This window comes from Panicum virgatum, chromosome 5K (assembly GCF_016808335.1).
Source record: "Panicum virgatum strain AP13 chromosome 5K, P.virgatum_v5, whole genome shotgun sequence".
Taxonomy (NCBI): Eukaryota; Viridiplantae; Streptophyta; class Magnoliopsida; order Poales; family Poaceae; genus Panicum; species Panicum virgatum.
Genome location: NC_053140.1, coordinates 45917152 through 45937846, shown reverse-complemented (window position 1 = coordinate 45937846; position 20695 = coordinate 45917152). Strand labels below are relative to the sequence as shown.

General features: G+C 49.1%; 1 protein-coding gene across 2 annotated transcripts; it reads right to left on the bottom strand.

Moving 5' to 3' along the window:
- Positions 1 to 12474: 12474 nt before the first annotated feature.
- LOC120707799 (transcription factor MYB86-like) lies at positions 12475 to 15046 on the bottom strand. 2 transcript variants are annotated; one of them, XM_039992807.1, is made up of 4 exons: positions 14773 to 15046; positions 14574 to 14703; positions 14227 to 14342; positions 12475 to 13909 (listed from the first exon to the last, which is right to left on the bottom strand). In XM_039992807.1, the coding sequence occupies exons 1-4, from the start codon at positions 14903 to 14905 to the stop codon at positions 13335 to 13337; spliced, it is 954 nt and encodes a 317-aa protein (XP_039848741.1). In that variant the 5' UTR covers positions 14906 to 15046; the 3' UTR covers positions 12475 to 13334. The 2 variants fall into 2 exon arrangements, with proteins under 2 accessions (XP_039848741.1, XP_039848740.1); XM_039992806.1 differs by having other exon boundaries at positions 14574 to 15046.
- Positions 15047 to 20695: the final 5649 nt, after the last annotated feature.

Genomic DNA, 20695 nt, shown 5'->3' with positions numbered 1-20695 from the left:
ATCAATGCTAAAAGAACAACCGGATGTTCTTAGTCATCAAGGATGACCGGGATGAATTATCTTGGAGCATTTGAAGGTATGGCCCAACGATGAGGATATACGGTTTCAAATTACCGTTGACCAAGAGTAGGAAACATTTTGTCCGGATAAAAGGAAATGGTCATTGAGCCACTAATGAGTTATCGATAGCTGGTTATGAATTGGAGGTCAGACTAAGATAGTCAACCAAGGATATCGCCTAAAGATCACATCCTTATTTCGACCCTCAAGGATAATAGCAATCGACCAGAAGACTTCATCCTCAGAGACAAGAAACACAGACCAACACCAAACTCGTATCTTTGAATTTCAGTTGTTTAAACGCGAAGATAGATTTTGCTCAATTACAGCGTACTAATCTTCCTATTTTTCTAACCACATTAGGTTCGACATCATCAAAAGTGAAACGTGCACAGCGCACAGAAACTCATGCGGAGATACTAATAAACATCCAAAACAAAATAACATGTATGATATGATGCACGCATGACCTATACGTCCTCACAAAAATAATTTTTTGCCAATCAATCCATGGCAATATACAAAGACCATTCGGTGGCACAATACGTACTCTCACTATATACACTAGCAGTCTACTATGAACTTTCCCTACGTTAGCGGGGTTAGTGTACCTGCAGAAAAATCACAATATATACATCTATTCATAACTACTACATGGCTAGAAGTTAGTTGATATTATATATATAGCCACCTGACATATCCTATGCTATATAGGGCTTACATCTAATCTCTCATAATCCCTTAATCGCAAATCAATGTAGATATCTGAAATTCATTTTTAGCCTTGAAAACACCAAAATAATAGTGCTGGTACACCCCTGGTGCATTTCAGCTCTGATACTAGCTGTGACAGACCCGCCGAGTTAAAACACTTAATTAAGCGTAACCGCCATCTTTTGGCGCATTAGTTTAATTAAGTGTAACTTGACAGGTTGTTTCCAACCCACAGGCCGATCGAAACACACCAGAAGTCTCGCACGAAGGCGAGCGCAGAAGGTGCCAGCATGATAAAATATTATAAAATAGAAAAAATAACATTAAGGCTTTTACAAACAGCTTTAAATTTAAAATTTCAAAAAAAAAAAGAAATGACAGCACAGAAGAAAATCTAACTTACAGAGCATTTTTACTAGAGAATAAATAAAACAAACTAAATAATACGAGAACTACCGAGACGTGTAGATAAGGCGCCACATCGAGCCCACCGATATGACACCTAGTTAGCTCCTAAACTTGAAATAGGGTAAACAACAAACCCTGAGTAACTAATACTCAGCAAGACTTACCCGACCAGTGGGTATAACTTAGCCCACATATCTAGACATGCACGACATTTGGCTGGTGGTTATTTTTGTAGAAAGAGCGAATAAAGTAATTCCTTACTTTCATTATTTTAGCTCCAGGTTCTATATAAAGGAACTCTCATCTAATATTTGCATAGACCCACTATAGCAATCATGGTGATGCAAGCAAAAAATAATTCAATGTGCTCAATATTTTATATAAATATACATAACTCACATTCTATACATGCCAACCATTTCCCCTCCCTGCCTCGAACTGCAGAACCGCCCCACCTGCATATAGTCAGCCGAGTCCTACGAGAGACCATCAAAAATAAACATATGCATCCCGATTCTCCGCGGTCACTCGACTCGCCCTAAGGGGTGGGTAGAAGTTCTGTACTTTCGAAGCAAGACAGTACTCGGCTTACCGGTTTCGACTACCTCCTACTCCCGGCATGCGGTTAGTACAATTCAATCCCCGATCAGCACTGCCGACAACGACCGGTCCTTAATCGACTCAGACGGGGCTAAGGCACCCAGGAACCCTGTCCTGCGGCCATACCTATACATCATCCCCGCCCGGTCTCACATCTCCATCTCCATTACAATACTCAGGTACTATAATATCAGTGGACATAACCTATATCTCGCGAGTAACTGGATATTACTCGACTTCTATATATCCTATATCTCGCGAGTGACAAGAAGTCACTCGACTTCTACCGAGAACTCTTAAGCATAGCATTACTATCATCCTATCATACTAGTATAAACTCAAGGAATCCTAGAGATCATGCAACTAGGGTTTCAACCAATTTTTATACGTAATGCACAAGTAATATATATATATATATATATATATATATATATATATATATATATATATATATATATATATATATATATATATATATATATATATATATATATATAAAATCATAATTTAAATTAATAGGTTGTGCTCCGGGCTTGTCTTGAGTCTGCTGCTCAGCACCGGGGTCAACTGGGCCTTGAGCCGGGTGCTCACAATTCTCCTGCTGAACTTGCCCCCGCTGCTCCTGTGGCCTGGCGATCACCTCGTACACGGCTCCTTCGGCGGCGGCGTCTACACGTATGCATATGACATGAGAATGCACGCAGTATGATTTGTAACTTTGAAACATGCCTAAACCGTATACACGCACCACTACCCGAGACAACCCGACGCCCACACTTCTGCAAAACCCGGAATATTCGGACTTCAATCCGGAACATCCGGAATTTCCGGAGTATCCGGATTAATACCCGGAGTATCCTGACTCCCAAGTCCGGAGTTTCCGTACCTATACCCGGAGTTGTCCCTGGAATGTTAAAAATCCGGAGTATCCGGGCTTATACCCGGAGTTTTCCCCGTAGTGTTCCAAATCCGGAGTATCCGGGCTTATACCCGGAGTCTCCGGGCCCGACAACATTTTTTTTCTACCAAGAACAGAAATACTCATGGTGGAAAAACTAGCCCACCAAAATTGAAACCCTTTTGAATCCTAGTTGAAGGATGCATAAGGAGATGATTGACCAAAGGAAATCACTTAGAACCTCCTAGAAAGATAGATCGGGCCGGCACAAGTTGGAGTACCTTGAACGAGCTTTTCCCCGCGCGAAGAACTTGAAACCCAAGACTTCCCGCGGAGGAACATGTGGAGAAGAAGGTGCTCCTCGCCATCTTGAAGCCTTCTTGGCCTTGAGCTCAAGTTGGGGTGGAGGATTTGGGGTTTAGGGCTCTAGGGATAGGGAGAGCACTTGAGGGAGTGTGAGGGAGGGAGTGGTCGTGAGAGAGGGAGAGAGTGACGTGAGAGAGTGAGGGTGAGCGTGAGGGAGTGAGGAATATAGAAGAGCTGATGTTTTAACGTTTGGAAACAGTGCAAGAGCTAAGACATGTGATATAGAAACTTCAGGTCCGGACTATCCGGAAACAAATCCGGAGTATCCGGGTAATTCCGGAATATCCGGGTGCAAACCCGGAGTATCCGGGTTTTCCCAGGCTCCAGAAAATTGGACTGAACTTGAGTCGATTTTTGGTGACTCGATTTGTACCCGAAAGATTAGATCTCTAATTAACTAGTTAAGCCCGCGATTAATCTTGATTATAGGTGATTAACACCTGGTGTGTTACAGTGGCTGCGTCGGGGGATCGAGCTTCGGCGACGCGGCGGACTGCGGGCGGAGAACCTCGGCAGCGCGGTGGACCGGGAAGGAAGGACCTGGGCGGCGCGGCGGACCGGGGAGGGAGGCCCTCAGCGGCGGCGCAGCGGATCGGGGAGGGAGGCCCTCGGCGGCGCGGCGGATAGGGTGAGGAGGGCCTCGGTGGCGTGACGGAGGTGAGCGAGAGCAGACCGTAGGCGAGCAAGCAGTGGTGCGGAGGCCGCACGGTGCAGGGGTAGGCGGCGTGGGGGAAGGGGAAGAAAATAAGATGAGGAACGGTGACTGACAAATGGGTCCCATGCAAACGGAGATTGACGGAAGTGGAACCATTCGATTCTCATGTCTCCAACCAAACAATAAATGGAGCCACTCCATCCCTCCAACCAAATATGAACTATAAAATCATCACATCTCTAAAATCTAGAATGGAGCCGATCCTTCCTCGCTCTCCAACCAAACACATTCTTAAACTATTGCCGACACGAGAGCGGCGAGGTGGACAGCTATCGTGCGGCACAGCTCCATACGTGAAATCACCTCGCCTCGATGGCCGCAGAATAAAATGGAGCACTACGTGGTGCTGCGTGGGGGCGCACGCACGTACCCGATGGGGCGCGCGTACGTGCGGATCGCATAATTGGGATTCGCGAGCCGGCCGACGGCCGACGTGCACGGCGGTCGGCGGTGGTCGCGCCGGGGGCAGGGCAGCGCGCCAGCGCCCATGTGACCGCCCCCTTTTCAGACCTCCATGGCAGAGCTGCCCCGGCTTGGTCCCTGGTGAATCGGTCGGTCCGTCCTCGCGGGGTCTTGATCGTGGGCACGCACCCGGATCCGCCGGCCACGCGCGCGGGCAGAAAAGAGAGGCCTGGCTCGAGGAGTCGAGGTCGACGGGGTCGGGGTCGGGGTCGGGCGGTCGGCGTCGGCGCGTCGTCAAGTCGTGTCGTATGAATGGCGCCCGACGCCGCGCCGCAGGACCACGCACGGCCGGCGGCGTGTGGGTATGGCCTTGTCCTTGTGGGGGCGCCGGCCCGCGACGGCGCGAACTCACGCGCCCCGCCCCGCCCCCGGCCCGGACCTAATCCACGCGGTTCCGTTCCGTTTCTAGCCTGCCGTCCGCGCGTCGCACTTTTAGAAGGTGCATGCATGGCATCATCATTTGGACGCTTGGAGCATCAGGTTAGCGCGTAAGTGACGACCCGGTGCTGATAATTGCAGATGCATGCTGCATGATGAGACTTGGCCAGAGTTGCTGGTGGAACAATCTTTGCAGTAATTTTTATTTCTTTGAAATAATATTTTTTTTATTTTTTGAGCAATCCTTCCCCAGATCCCGCACAGTGCGGGAAGCCTACGGCACTGAGTACGTTTTTTTTTGAGCTGCTATGCTAGATACATGCTGGGCCCAGTGCTCTCGTGTTCTCCTTTCCGTCCTGGTCGAGCTGCTGGCGCCACGCTGAATAATGAGGCGTGTCTGACTGACTGGCATTATTAGGTCTGTACTGCAGCCTGTACTCCCCCTGTTCGAGTGGTAGGAATCCATACCACTCCGGTGGTACTCCCCGAGCACTACGAAGATTGCTGCAGTTATCGTGCGCCGGACCGTACGCACGTGAAACCCATGTTCGTTTTGTTTCTCCAGAACCTAAAGCTATCATTAGCAGGTGGCTAACCAATCGGCGCCGGTTTTCTAGGCCGACCGACGCAACTATAGCCAATCGAACAGGGGGAGGACGTACGGAAGAGCCCGGCTGGCGACGACGGATCGGAGACACCTCGCGTGGGCACCATCACATCGGCGCCTTGAAAGCCAACGACGCCGGCCGAGACCTGACCTGACCTGGCCCGACCCGACCTGACCCTGCAGAGGGGCCGGCAGCGCGCGCGCGCCGTACGCACGTCGTCGTCGGGAGCTACCACCACCGTTCGAGGCATGGTGCGTGCGGCGGCGGCGGCGGCGGTGCTCGCCGTGCTGGCGCTGGCGCTGGGGGGGGCGCCGCGCGCGGAGGCCGGGCAGAACTGCATCTGCGAGTGCATGAAGCTGTGCGTCCGGACGAGGATCCCGAGCATGGACCGGCAGTGCTCCGGCAAGTGCCGGGAGAACGCCTGCACCAAGAGCTGCGAGGAGGCCTGCACGCTCAAGGGCTTCCCCAGGCTGCCCAAGGAGGGCATCGCCATCTGCGAGCTCGAGCCGCTCACCGCCGACGAGACGCACATGCTGCACTGAGCCCTGACCGATCCGATCGATCGTTTCGACCCATCGTCCATCCATCCGTCGAGGTCCTTGTTTGTCGATCCGTCCGTGATCCGTGTTGTTTTTTTTTCTGTTTGTACCACTGCGTGCCCTGCCCCTTGTGAATGCATTGGTTCTGTACTGCGTGCTGCTTCATGTTTGATTGTTTTCTCTCGGACATTCCATGCCAACACGTGCAGAGTGCAGACAATGTGGGTACGCACTACGCACAGCTGCTGTCTGCCATGTGTGGCACAGTGTCAGCCAGTCAATTGTTTGTGGTCCGTATATGGGCTCCTGGCCTGCTGGCTTTGGAAAACCCAAGTATGCATGATGGCCCAGCCCAGTAGAGGATTTTCGGCCCGTAGCATCAAAAGCAGGCAAAATCGGTCCACAGCCCAGTCGCGCGCACTTTTCTCCCCCGTCTCCGCATGCGGCCCGTGGGCGCCCGGGCGCCGGTCGCGTACTCGTCAGGGAAATAACTGCGGTTTTTTTATTTTTATATTTTTTATTTCTGTTTTTTACAAAAATATATTTTCGATTTGGGAATTTACAGAAATATACCCCGACCGCCCCGATGCCGGGCGGCCGGGACCTGGCCGCGCGGCAGCCGGGCGGCAGGGGCTTATCCGCAAAAAAAAGAAGAAAAAAAAATTGCAGACATGTCTCTGGGCCCGGTCGCCCGGCAGCGGGGCGGCCGGCCCCCCTGGCCGCCCGGCAGCGGGGCGGCCGGCCCTCTGCCCCTATATAAGGTGTTGGCTGCTCCCTCACCCCCATTTGGCTTACTAAAAATCCAGAAAAAAGAAAAGAGAGGGAGAGAGGGAGAGGGGTGAGGGAGAGGCAAAGCGGCGAAACCCTGTCGGATTTTCAAGCCGGCGACTTTAGGTAACTAAAATTTTCTACATTTTATAAATAGATTATGTTGTAATTATTTGTTTGAAATAGTAGATTAGCAATCAGTTCAATTATTGTTAGTAGTGATTAGTGGTACATTTAGGCGCAGTTAATTATAGTTATTAGCGTTGATATAGTACATTTAGTGTTAGATTTAGTATTAGAAAATACTAGAAAATTGTTAGAGAAGTATTAGAAAATCAAAAAAATACAAGATAATATTAGAAAATTGTAGAAAATGTTAGGAAATTGTAGAAAATTATAGAAAATGTTAGAAATGTTTTTAGAAAATGTTAGAAAATAGTTTAGCAATTAGTTTAATTATTATTAGGAGTGATTAGTGGTACATTTAGGTGTAGTTACTGATAATGATTAGCGTTGATATATTATATTAGCAATCTGATTGCTCACTTGTGATTGTCAGGGCTCAACACCATGTCATCCTCAGGATCCACCTACATTCCATGGAATAAGGTGACGGAAACAGTCCCCCAAGGAGTCCAGGTGCCTATGTGTTTTTGCGGATCCTTGTGCAAACTAATGAAATCAAGGGTTTTGGGGTACGACCCGCCCAAACATTACGACAAGGACCGAGCAAAGGTACTACAAAACACTATCAGAGTTTGTCACTTTCAGATCTAGTAATGACTTCTAACATGATTTGGGGAAAGACTCCACCGCCTCTATGTGATTTCGTGCAGTGGTTAGACACCGAGCAATCTCAGCAGGATAAGAACCACGTGGAGCGTCAAGCAAGGTGGGCTGCACAAAGGTGGCAACGAATGCTGCATGAAGAACAGATGGAGGAGAAGCGCAAGAAAAACCAGGAAGAGATTCAGAAGAGGATTGCAGAAGTGGAACGTCAGAAGACAGAGGAACGTGAAGCTGATAAGGAGAGGAAGCGAGAGAGGGCCCGTCGTGCTAAGGAAGCAGGGTCTGAAGCTATTAGGAAGGGAAAATATCTTCGGTGCACTCAGTAAAGCACCACCATGTAATCCCGGCATTTTACATTTCCTAAGGCATGTTAGGTTTACTCGCAACATGAGATTATCGTGTTGCACATGCCATGGTTTTCATTGTTCAAGTATCTAGTAGTACGAACGCCTTAGGCCTCTGCTTTGTAATCGTAGCATTGTTTACAAAACTGTATTGCAAACCGAAAATTTATGATTCGTAACTACCCTTCTATTTTCAGTACACTTTCCAGTTTTTCCAGTGAGATATGAATTTTGAGTTATCACTCTCTTCTGTGTTCTTAGATTGTTCTTACAGCCATCATATATATATATTGATAGAAACATCAGAAAATTGGTGCTGACTTCAAAGAAATAACAAAAATATCATGAGGTGCAAAATAGGACTCATCTTCCAAAAAGTAAATTTTCATATTGGAAAATATTTTAGGATTATATGCTTAGCAAAGTAAACCTTACCTATGCATGTGCCCCACACAATGACACAAAGCGTCTCTGGACAGACATATAGATAGGCCCAGTGGCTGGCCCAAGCGAGCAATATAATTGAACCAACCTACACATTTAGAACTACAACCAAGAAATATACAAATACATATCCATACATAACGAAATATAATTATCACATACAGGTCGGAATATATATCCATACATCTGGTTCAAATACATATGCACACATAACGAGCACCAGCATTATCTTCTTGTATTTTAGGGCAGTTCTTGTAAGTGTGACCATCTGCTCCACACAGGTTGCATCTTTTTTTCTTCTTTCCTGCCTCAGACTCATCCATTCCATTACGGATACGAAGTGTCTGCCGTCGACCTACCCCTCTCCTACCATTTGGATTGGGAATGTACATTGGAGAGATATTTTGTGTAGTGAATGATCCCAGACTGTCTATGCCATATATCTCATGTCCCCAAGTGTGCACAGCGGTTTCTTTTCTGTAATATTGTGAAACAAAAACCCCTAGAATCCAACCCAGATTCTGAACATGCCACAATGACATGGGAGCATGGTAAGTGAAGAAGCTGTGGCTTCTCGCATCTGCAAAAAACCTTGCCTTCTGGCGTTATCAAGCAATCCTGAACGACTCTTTGTCTGCGGACACCCTGCCCTGTCCTGTCCTTGCATGAAACATCAAACCTTTGATCCTTTGTGCCCATGGAGACCACTCTGTGATATTGAACCTTTTCTATCTTTTCTTTCATGTAGCTAGTGACCCTATTACAAAAAATCACACCTGGATCACTAAGTAAGATAGCAGCTGACTGGTACCACTCTCTGAAGTACCTTGTGCATCCGTATATGATGAATTCAACTATGCCAACAAGAGGAAATCCACGAACATGACGCATTACCATATTGTAACACTCTGCGTGGTTGGTTGTCTCGATCCCATATCGACGACCACCAGTGTCGTATAGAATTGACCAATTCTCCTTAGGTGCATCTTAATCCACTGTGTGAAAGGTCCGCCGCCGGAACGTCTCCGGCTGGAGGTTGAGGCCTGTTCCTTTAGCAGCTCGGCGCACATGTTATCTAGCACCTACCACAATGCATCAAACTTCCGCTGCTGATTCTGAGTGCACAATCTCTTGAACAAATTCATAAGTTTTTTATTCTTGAAGTGCTCATAAAAGTTTGCACCCATATGCCTTATGCAGCACCTACTCACAACATCTGGCCATAGAGGAGGCTGTCCTCAACTTCCTTCATGTAGTTGCCTTATTGCGGCTAGAAGACTAGCATGTCTGTCACTGATGAGGCAAACATCAGGCCTTCTAGCAACAACGTGAATCTTCACACGTTCAAGGAATCAGTACCAGCTCTCTGTGTTCTCATTCTCAACAAAAGCAAAGGCGATGGGAACCACTTGCTTGTTGCAATCAACTCTAATCGCTGTCAGTATTGTCCCCTTATATCTTCCTGTCAAGAATGTGCCGTCAATACATAGAACAGGAAGACAATACATAAATTCCCTCACACATGCACCAAGGCAGAAAAAAGCACGAAGCAGAAATACAGGTCCCCCATCTAAACTCGGTACAATGTAGGTATCAGCCGCGCTTCCAGAATTTCTCTGCACAATTGCTGACAGCATGTGAGGCAAGTTATCATATGATGCCTCATATGTGCCAAATCTAATCTCAAACACCTTTTGTTTTGCCCGCCAAGCCTTTGCATAGCTGATTTTGTATTGAAAACGGTCGTCGATGTCCCTAATTATCAATTTTGGCTCATAATCAATTTTGTCCAGAATCACCCCATACATCTTCTTGGCAACGAAAGTGGATGTGATGTTACGGTGAGTTTGAGCAACAACAGTTAATCTACATGTATGTGGTGTAACAATTGAACACTCCCAGTGTGTCTTGTACTTGCCCTTATAGGCATGTACACGCCATGTACAATCGACATTGACACACTTCACCTCATATTATTTGCTGCTAGACTTCACAACTCTGAATTCCTTCCTCAACGATATAGCCCAAAGCTTCACATCATTTTTCACAGTTTCAATGCTAGGATACTTTGCCCCCTGCACAACCTCATTCTCTCTGTATTCGTACTCATTACTCCTAATATCCTGTATCACTGGATTTCCAAAACCCTTGCCTCTCCATTCACCTAGCAACAGGTAGTCTTCATCGTCTGATGAGTCCCCACATTCTTTCATCATTCGAGCCTCTTGGTCTTCATTCTGTACAGCTTCCACAATTCCAGGTATCCGCTCACCCTCATCAGCTAAACCTTGCGGCTCAGGTTGAATGACATGCACGTTCTGATCTTCTTTTTCTCATACCAGATCAGCTATACCTTGCGGCTCAGGTTCTGTGACATGCATGTTCTGATCTTCATTTTCTTGTTCCACTGCTTGGTTCATATGAGATGATGTACTTGTTGATCCTTCACCGAAATGGGCTGCCTTCTGGTGAATCTGAATTAGCATGGCAAGAGGCCACCCGCGGTCAAGAGCTGCTTGCATGTAAGTCCGCCATTCTTTGGTGTTTGCTATAAGCATCAACTCCCAGAAATCCGCTTCAGTTCCCCAATTTGTCACAGTCTGAACGGTTAGGAAATGAGTCTTTGGATTCACATTGAATATCTCGTGAAGCCATTTGCGTATGGAACCAAAACTCCTCTCTAAGGGTTTATCTATTCCGCACTCTCTTCGTTCAAAAGCTGATAGATCTACTCCATATGCATCATGAGAAATATATCCGTCACCATAATGAACTTGAAAACGAAGCTTGCTCGACATATCTGGACACAGAATCATGATATTAAATTGATTGTTAATCTACTGTTGCAACAAAAATAATTACAACAAAAATAATTGCTCGACATATCTGGACACACAATCATGCTATTTGTAAAGCGTAGAAGAATTTTGGTTACCTGCAGTCGCCGGCTCGAAAATCTGGCAGGGCTTCGCCTCTCTCCCTCCCCTTTTTTTTGGTTTCTGGAATTGTAGTGATGCAAATGAGGGGTGGGGGACCAGCCAACCCTTATATAAGGGTGGGAGAGCCGGTCGCCCGGCAGCCGGGCGGCCAGGGGGGCCGGCCGCCTCGCTGCCGGGCGGCCCGGGGAGGGGGGGGGGGGGCGCCCCGCTACCGGGCGACCGGCCCCAGGGACCTGTCTGCAATTTTTTTCTTCTTTTTTTTGCGGAAAAGCCCCTGCCGCCCGGCTGCCTGGCGGCCAGGTCCCGGCCGCCCGGCAGCGGAGCGGCCGGGGTATATTTCTGTAATTTTCCTAATCGAAAATATATTTTTTGTAAAAAACGGAAATAAAAAATATAAAAATAAAAAAAACCGCGAAATAACTCGTCGTCGGCCAGCGCGACGTCGCCTCTCTCGCCCACCGCCATGAGCGGGGGCGGCACGGGTAGATCGCGGGTGGTGGCCGGCCGCCTGATGGTGGATCGGCGCCGGCACGAGCGGTGCCACGGCGATCGGCTGCGTGCGTACGTGATGCGAGTCTTGGAGACGCGTAGAACAGGAGGCGGCGAACCTCAGAACCGGTTGTGAGGAAGAGTTTCAGGAACGTTGTGCTACTGTACTGGAAACGATCGATGTCCTGATCGGCCTGGTGCTCTACTGGCCTACTGTGCTCTCTTCACGCGTACTCGGTACTCCACCGTCCTACGCATCTTAGACTAGTATTTTTTCAGGTGCATAGTTAGAATTGTATCATTTTTGGAATAGAGGGGGTAGTCTCGTGGCATGTGACATGGGGGTCACTTTTTCTCAAAGGCAGACATGATATCCACTGTTCAATCCGCGTTGATAAAATTTACAAAGCTGTAGAAGAATCCCGACCTTTACCTAAAATAGGCGGTACTACCTGCTCTCGGTGGTGAAAAGAAGCCCTTGCCTTGCCTCGCCCGCCCCCCACCACGGTGAGAAAAAGTTGGGATATTTCCCGGCTTTTGGCAGCAGCTCCGTATTAAGAAGTGGTTAATAGAAACCCTACCACAGCTTCCATTTTTCTAAATATATAGCACTCGCTATTTCCTCAAACCTCATATCTCTTCCCAATATCAAGAAACTATTCTTTTGGTAATGGAAGGTGCTCCAGCAGATTATCAATTCCATCCTTAATATTATTATTTTTAATTATTAACAATACACACCTCTTACTCAAATGTAGGGGATTAGAGCATCTCCATCAGATTAACAATATCTCATACCCTATGTATTTTCTCTCTCCACCACAATAATACTTTTTACGTGAATATATAGGATATCATCCGATCCAATCTTCACAGGCTGAATTCTATCACACACATGTAAGTCTCTAACTAATGATAATTATTCTTATTTTAACCACAAAAACTAACATACGGGCAGTGGCGGAACCAGGATTGAGTTGAACCCCGGGCCGAGTTTTAAATATAGTTGTGACAAAAACCAGACGTCGACAAACTCATAGTTCAAAAAATACACGAGAACATAATGGAAGATCAAAAGATACACGAGAACATAATGGAAAGATAGAAAACATACAACAAGTGTCATCGCGAAGTAGTATATTTATTCTTCTTCAATAATTTTTTGGGCTTCTTCAGCAATTTTTTGGGCCGAACCCCGGGCCATGGCACGGGTGGCCCGGGGTGTACATCCGCCACTGCATACGGGAGTACCTAGTAGGTGATATTCTGAAATTTTGATTTGACCATCACCATGCAAACTAGTAGTTCAGTAATAAGCAAGACTTGTAGAATTCTTCTTCCAATGATTTTCAGCGTTGTCCTCACGGAAAGTAAGGAGTGAAAAAGGGGCGCATGGTGTCAATCACTCAACCACAGTACGCATATATACTCTGTACGAGAGTATAGGAGAGGTACAGTTACATGAATAAGAATCTCAGCACATGTTCAGTATAAACATGTCCCCACACTATATATAGCTGTAAAGAAGCTTCAAAGTACTTTCTCCTTACTTGGCGCATGACCGACACCCGCTTACATATATACCCTACACATTATATATGTGAATATATATATATATTTACATGTAACTTATATGTGATCACTGGATTTACTATCCTGAGAAACTTAGTAATCTAATTATTATTTATATCTAATTATTTTTTATAAATTATATTGTACTATATATATCTGATCCCGCTGTGCTTGATCAATCGTCCATGCATCTATATACCGCAGCAATATAATGAGCGCTAAGAGTCTAGCTAAGATGCGTTCAGGGAATCCAACAGTGAGACTGCATGCCGGTGCTCGCCGAGAAGCTCTCGACGGACGAGGCGCTGACCGCCGACGACCCGAGGATGGCCTCCATGAAGTCCATCACGGGGCCCATGGCCGCCGGGTCGGCCGCGAAAGCCCTCCCGCCGCCCTTGGGTTCAAGAAACGCCGGGAAGCTCCGGACGGCGGCGGCGGCGGCGCCCTCATCGTCTTGCTGAGCCACGAGATCAGCGGCTGGCTTGCACTGGCTCGCGACGCCGCCGGCGGGGCCGCTCTCCGGCGGCGGGAACGCGTCGGCCGCGCGGCACAGCTTGATGAAGTCCCCGTCGACGCCGTACTGATGGAGATTGTCGTTACCGCCGCCGCCGAGGACGCCGTTGTTCCCGGGGAGGAAGAGCGGCTGGGAGACGAAGTCGGCCCACGCCGCGGCGGGGGTGTGCACCATGGGCGGAGGAGACTGCGCGCTCAATGTGGCAGCTTGGGCCGCCGCATTGTCCGCCCCGTTCAGCGGCGCGCATCCGGCGGCCGCCATGCCCTGCCCTGCTGCTCCATCCAGGATGTTGTAGTACAGGTCTGCAGCCAGCATTTGCAGCACAAGGCCGAGTTAAAGTTGTGCTCCGCTACATGCATGATTGGTGCCAGTCTATCCAGACTAACTTGTTCTATCCAAAGAGGAAACAGTTTTTTTTTTTGATCGAGAAAGATGATCCAATTGAGGCCAAAGAATCTCAGAACACACAGAAAGCAAAGTGCATGCAGACTAGATAGGTGTGTGAGAGGAACTATAAAGTGTAGCAAGTTTTTCTGAACGAACAAAAACTGTAGTAATTGAACGAACGCAGGATTTTACATGCCGGGGCCCGGGGGAAGGGATCGATGCTACTTGTTACCTGGGTGGAGGCTGCCCACAGCCTGGGAGATGAGCTTCTTCTTGATGGTGGAGTTCCAGAAGTTCTTGACCTCGTTGTCCGTTCGACCAGGCAGGTGCTTGGCGATCTGGGCCCACCTGCATTGCAGTAAAAGCCAAAGCGGCACACATTTAGCCATCTGCATTTTGCCATTTGCGTCGCTTTCCTTGTCCCAAGCAAGTTAATGTGATTGTGCATTACTCGTATATGGGCGGTTGCATGCACAGATAAGTAACTGTCAGGCAGGGAAATCTACACTGCAGGGTCACATGCACGGCCGATTTGCGTGTAGGGCCGGCCGCCGGCGAGGCCTAGCTAACAAGGATTACCTGTTGCCAAGAACCCTGTGAAGCTCGACGATGAGGGCCTCCTCCTGCTGCGAGAAGCTCCCCCTCTTGAGGTCCGGCCTCAGGTAGTTGATCCACCTCAGCCTGCAGCTCTTGCCGCACCGCTGCAGCCCTGCATGCAACCACGCACACAGAGTAAAGAGAAGACTGAAGTGACCTTTCCTTCCTTCGGCATGCGCACCTGCTTGTCTCGGGACGGAGCTCCAGCAGCCATGGCCGTGCGTGGTGATGTACTTGATGAGCTTCTCGTCTTCCTCCGGCGACCACAGGCCCCTCCGGACCTTCTGCTTGTTGCAGCAGGAGTGGTGTCCCATCTCGCTCCGAAGGCCGGCTCTGCCACCACCGGTCTGGCTTCAGTGCACAGCACACAGGACGGGATCGGAAATGAAATGGAGGGCCAGAACCACTTGAGCTCTAGTGGTGCATGGTTATAAAGAAGAGGAGGGGAGGAGGTCGTGCAGCCAGTACTGCAGCATACCGAATGCATCGACGCACGCATATATCCAAGGGCAGGCAGGGCAAAAGCACGGGCAGGAAAAGTCGGCCCAAACCTGTGCATGCAGAGAGAGAGAGAGAGAGAGAGAGAGAGAGAGAGAGAGAGAGAGAGAGAGAGAGAGAGAGAGCTAGCGGCTAGTAGTGCCTAGTAGGCAGGCAGCCTCTAGGCGCGTGAGCAGGCATGTTACGGACTCTAGCTAGGTTGCCCCAAATGTGAGTGGCCGAACCGAGGGCGTCATGGCTAAGGGAGCTAGCTGGACGGGGGAGGAGGACGGCCGGCCGGTGGGCGGCGGTGCCCGGCCGGAGCGAGGGCACCCCGGTAATTGATCTCGCGCCGCGGCGTGTTTATGAGAAAGGAGACCTGTGGGACGGGGCTCCGCACCGATGCCTGGCTGGTTTTAGGAAACCCCCTCTCGGGCCTCGCGGCTCTCCGTCGTCCTGTGCGCGGCGTGATAGGCGGCCGTGTCGTCCCATGTCCATGGTGTGTGGTGTGCAGTTGTGCACAGTGCGGCGTGCAGTGGTGAGTGAGCTTTGCATGCGCGCGAGAGAGATTTCACCGCTTTGTCAGCGCGGCCATAAACTGCCTGCCCGCAGCTTTCGTCAAACTGGCCGGCCGGGACTGCTGCATGGCACGCAGCGCAGCTACCATTCAGACCTGTATCAATTGATTCAATTCGTGGAGCTAATGGCGGCCGATGTGCTCTGATCCATCGCGTCCATATTTGGACTCCAGCCCAGAATAGCCCGGATGCTTTGTTGGCACACATTTATTGTGCTTACTTACCGTGCCCGGCCTCTAGCTCTGCAGAAGAGAGAACCGCAAGGCCTTTCGATCTATGGGCTTGGCCATGGAGAGTGCCTGGGAGACCCTATGATCTGTAGTAAAAATGCTGATTCTTAAGAACTACTACTGACCAGAGAGCCTTTTTACAGGGGCTACCTTTGACAAAACGACCGGGGTTTCGGTTCGGAATCCTCACTACAGTACTGCAAATAGTATTTGCCAGAGAGAAAGACAAGAGACAAGAACCGCAAAGGTCATGCATATGCACGTACGTATTCGAGGACCTACTTTAGGTAGCTTCCGTAAACAGATTGTGTAGTGGCAATTAAGTCGAGTAGGTGGCCATCCGTGTTTGTGTGTGTGTGTGTGTGTGTGTGTTCAACTAAGCTTGTTGGCAGATTAAGCATACATGCATGCATACTCTCTCCGTTCAAAAGTAGTACTATAAGATATTATTTTGTCTTAAATTAACCTTTTCGTATTTTGATCAAATTTATGGAAAGATGCATCAATACCAACAACATCAGATCAGTAGATTCCACGTAAAATATATCTTGATATATAATTGGGATTTGTGGATATTGTTTTCTATAAGGTTAATTGGTCAAAGTTAGAGATGCTAGACTTGGGATAAGACTATTCTTACACTATTTTAGAACAATGTGACTGTGAGTATGAGTTATGTAGGCATATATGATATATGAAAGATGATAACACCGTGAATTGGTTGGTCCTAATGGTAGCATGCATACATGTGTTGCAGTTGCATCCAGTTCTTGGTTTATTATCAAGTGGCTCTTCTTCACATAGTTTTTGTCCCAAAAACAAGTGCCTCATCCGAACGAAAAGTCAAGCATATCAGGATGCAAAAATATCTCTATATACTAGCTTTGGACAGCTCTCTCCGTATGTGGCGTACGCAATCGAGAAAAGGAGAGCCGTAAACCGCCAGAAAGCTAAAAACATGTACAGATCTGGTGACACACTTCACACCCCTGTCAATCTGGCGCGTACACACACACACACACCCCCTCTGACATGTCATGCATCGCACTTGACTCGATCCAGAGCCGAGACATAGGGGGGAAAAAAGCTACTACTACCTGATTGAGACCAGCATCCGTTGGCCAAGAACGCCGCCGAGGAATATCGACGCAGGAAAAGGGGAGCGATTTCATTTCCCGGACAAGAGAACGCCGAGCTGCATGCATGCATGGGCCATGCAGAGAGACGACATGGCTAGGGAAACACGAGTGCACGGCAGTAGCAGCGCGTTCGCCGTACGTGCATGATCACGTACGGCCTCGATCTCGCTGGATCAACCGAGCCAAGCGTGCACCACACGTCCCCATGCTCCCCACACATACGGCCATACGGGCCTCATGTGCACGTCCCTCGCGCGCAATCAATGCGCCGGGCCCCACGCGACATGTCATGGCAAGTACACGTACGTACCAACACCACCGCTCTCCTCTACTGCCGGAGAAGGAAAAGGGAGCTAGAACAATCGTGTGTACGTATCCCCACGTACGTGCACGGTACACGTCCTTGCAGCCCGTGCTTAAGGAACGTTCATATGAGTTTTTTTTCTGTCATTTGTTCTTTCTTAAGGAGTAACAGTGTTTAGCTAGCTCTTCAGTTAGGCAGTTACTTTTAGGCCGTGTTTAGTTCCCTTAAAATTCCAAAAAAATTCCAGCGCTACAGTAATTTCGAACATTTGACCACTAATTAGAAGTCTTGAGTGCGAATAACTGACAAAACCCATTCCATAACCCCCGGGTGTAATTTCGAGACGAATCTTTTAAACCTAATTAGGCCATGATTGGACAACATTGTGTTACAGTAAATAATCTCTAATGGTGGATTAATTAGGCTCGTTAGATTCGTCTCGCGATTTAGAACCCATCCGTGTAAAAAGTTTTATAAATAGATTTCATTTAATACTTCTAAATGTCAAGATTCCGTTTCCAAAATTTTTGGAAAACGGAACTAAACACAGCCTTACGCTGTCTCTGAAGCTCGTGTTCCCAGCAGTCTGTACGCAAACACTTTATGGCTGTAAAAAAAACAGAAATTAACCTGTACACGTGTCGTCGCTATCACGGAGCTGTGCGTGCATGCAGTAGTTTGGGAGCGTGAAACGGCAGGCGATGCACCGGCGGTTCACGAGTTGGCGAGAGCGATTTTCCGATCCTCTTGTACAAGTATATACAACCGAATATAAGCTGTGGTCACGCAGGCAGCAGCTCATCATGCATCGTATTGCACCCCTACTCAACTTGGTGCTCTGCCTCCTCTGCTTTCTCCTCTCGCGCGCGTCCGTGGCGTACGAAAGGGCAAAGACGAGGCGATGTGATCCCCCAACTGCTTTGATCCATCGATTGTTTGTTTCAAGGCCAAGCCTCTTTCCCGAGCCCCGACCCTGTGTGCCTGTACTCTCTCTCTCTCCTGTACTCTCTCTCTCTCTCTCATATTATTTTGTGGTTAATTAGTCTCTCGATCTGATCGTCAGCATGTTTTGTGACTTGCGATGGAAGCAAAAGACAGGGATAAGTAGTGCACGTACGTGCGAGGCATGAAGCAGCCTGTCACGAGCCACGTAGGATCGGGAGGGCTAGCAGCTAGGCACGCACACATCTGGTACGTGCCTGGTGCTCCTCCGTGGAGCGGCACACGTACGCCCATCGAAACGGCAGTACGTAGAAACCCCTCCATGTGCTGCGCCGTGGGGGAAGTACACTATACCACTACCGTCCGGCGAACGTCGTCGTAGGGGCGTCGAGAGCTAGCTTTTGCTGCACTTGTAAGCCAAGCTACGCCTACGGGGGATCGGAGTGAATGCTGCCGCGATAGCTACCATATACGCCCGAGACAAAAGGAAATGTGCATCGTTACGGTCCGATGGCATGCACCTTTCGTTGGCCTTTAATTTGTTTTCTTCGTGTGTGTGCGTGTGCAGTGGACACGAGAGCATGCATTGTATACAGTACAAGGTACGACTTGATGTGTGTGATTCACTCTATCTCCAGCTCGATCGATCGAGAGCGTCGTCGTCTATCCGTGCGTGCCGTGCAGTTGGGGAGCTGACCAGGGGAGAGTAGTGGTTCAGTGTGTGTGCCAGGATCTGACGACCCACTCTCAACTGCTACTACTATGCCCATGCGAGGTCCGAGTGGAGATGGATCACGGCGGCCGGAGTCAGACGGTCAGTAGAAGAGTTGATACAGAAAAGATCGCCGGAGCATAACCCCTCGATCGCTTCCGGCTATGGCTAGCCTTCGCGGCAACTTTACCAACGAAATTTGCAAAAGGCATGCGTGCATCCAGCAACCTGCTGATGGCCGGTTTTGCATTGGCCAAGTACTGGACGGATCGGAGCAACAACGGCACATGCCTGCACCGTGCCGGGCTGGGGCGCCGATCACGTCCACGGCACCATCCATCATGCAATGTAATTGACCTGCAGCCTGCAGACATGTCGATCGTCTCCCCCCTGAGCTTTCGCTTCAGAGCTGAAATTCCATTACTCAAATCCAGGAGTACTGCGTAGCACAGTACATGTCGCTGCTCGATCTTCGCGTTTCGATCTCCTCATTGTCCCCCGTGCTGTAAGTAACGCGCCGGATCGGAGGGGAGCACGGCTTTAACTCGACCTAGAGTCTCGTCGCGTCAGCCTGCAGGGCGCGACGACGTGCCCGGCGACCTACCTGCCTACTACGACGCATGATGATGATCTGATGGCTGAAGTGATCCCTGCCGTGCCGGTCTGGGGACGCGCGTTGGATCGGACGGGCGTCCGTGCGTGCGATCGACTTGTCGAATCGGCGAGGTCCGATGGTATACGCGGCCAACGCCCAATCGAATCCCACACGCTCCGTGCGATCCTCGTCATGCAGCCCGGCCGGCCAAACGCCGAAAGAAACCGGCCGAGCGCGGACGTTGGAGTCGCTCGATCTTCGCGAAGCTTTCCCGATCGGTTGACCATCCGAGAGCCGGCGCGTATACGTACTGGGCGGGGTCGCCATCTCCGGTCCGGTCCCCCGCGCCCGCGTGTGCGTCGCTTTTTTGAGGGGTCGGGGGACGAGACGACGCCGCTGCCGTTACCCGGCTACCCGGCGCCGGGAAGAGGACGAGCCGAATCCCCCCGATATCGCCGTCGGCGTCGCCACCCGGCTGCATGCATGCTCCTGCTGAAAAAGCACAGCACGTACGAGAGCGCGCGCCACATGCTTGTTACCGAGCCATGCGGCTCATCGAGCTCCTGGCTTTAGAGTAAAAAAAAGAAAAGAAATGCAAGCTCTCGTACACATATCATCTCGGGCATTGCAAGGCATTATAAGAAATGCCAGAACATCATCTAGTTGCACATGTGTTTCTCCCAAGCGATCACCATCTTCAACAGCAAGCTAATTGCAAATGTAAGTATGCAATCTGGTGCGTCCCTACGTTTCCGTAAACGAACCATATCAACCTGATAATAACGAGAGTTTGCCATGCGTCAGCCTGAAAAAAAAATCAGGCTGCTACTTATTGTCTCACATAGTTGAACAGGCAACCCGATATAAATAACATTAAATCAAAACCCAACTAGATGCATGCATGATGCTGCCTACCTTCACAATATCATGAAAATCCCCACAAAAATATGTAGATTCGTTCGCCTGCGCGAACTAGCTTGCCGTGCCTGATGATCTCCTGTCTTGATGCCGCTTCTGCCTCCTGTTGCAATTCCTAAACAATATCGACCGGATAACTTCACCGCCACCAGTTAAACTAATTTGGCCAATCAATAAACTAACTAGCCAAATTATGTTGACAACAGGTC

What these genes read in the sequence shown, in the direction of transcription:
- LOC120707799 (XM_039992806.1), bottom strand. Translation starts at nt 14,905, where the DNA reads ATGGGACACCACTCCTGCTGCAACAAGCAGAAGGTCCGGAGGGGCCTG. An exon ending in CACAGGGTTCTTGGCAACAG is followed by an intron (nt 14,343 to 14,573) that starts GTAATCCTTGTT and finishes ACTGCAATGCAG; the next exon opens with GTGGGCCCAGATCGCCAAGC. An exon ending in TGTGGGCAGCCTCCACCCAG is followed by an intron (nt 13,910 to 14,226) that starts GTAACAAGTAGC and finishes TGCTGGCTGCAG; the next exon opens with ACCTGTACTACAACATCCTG.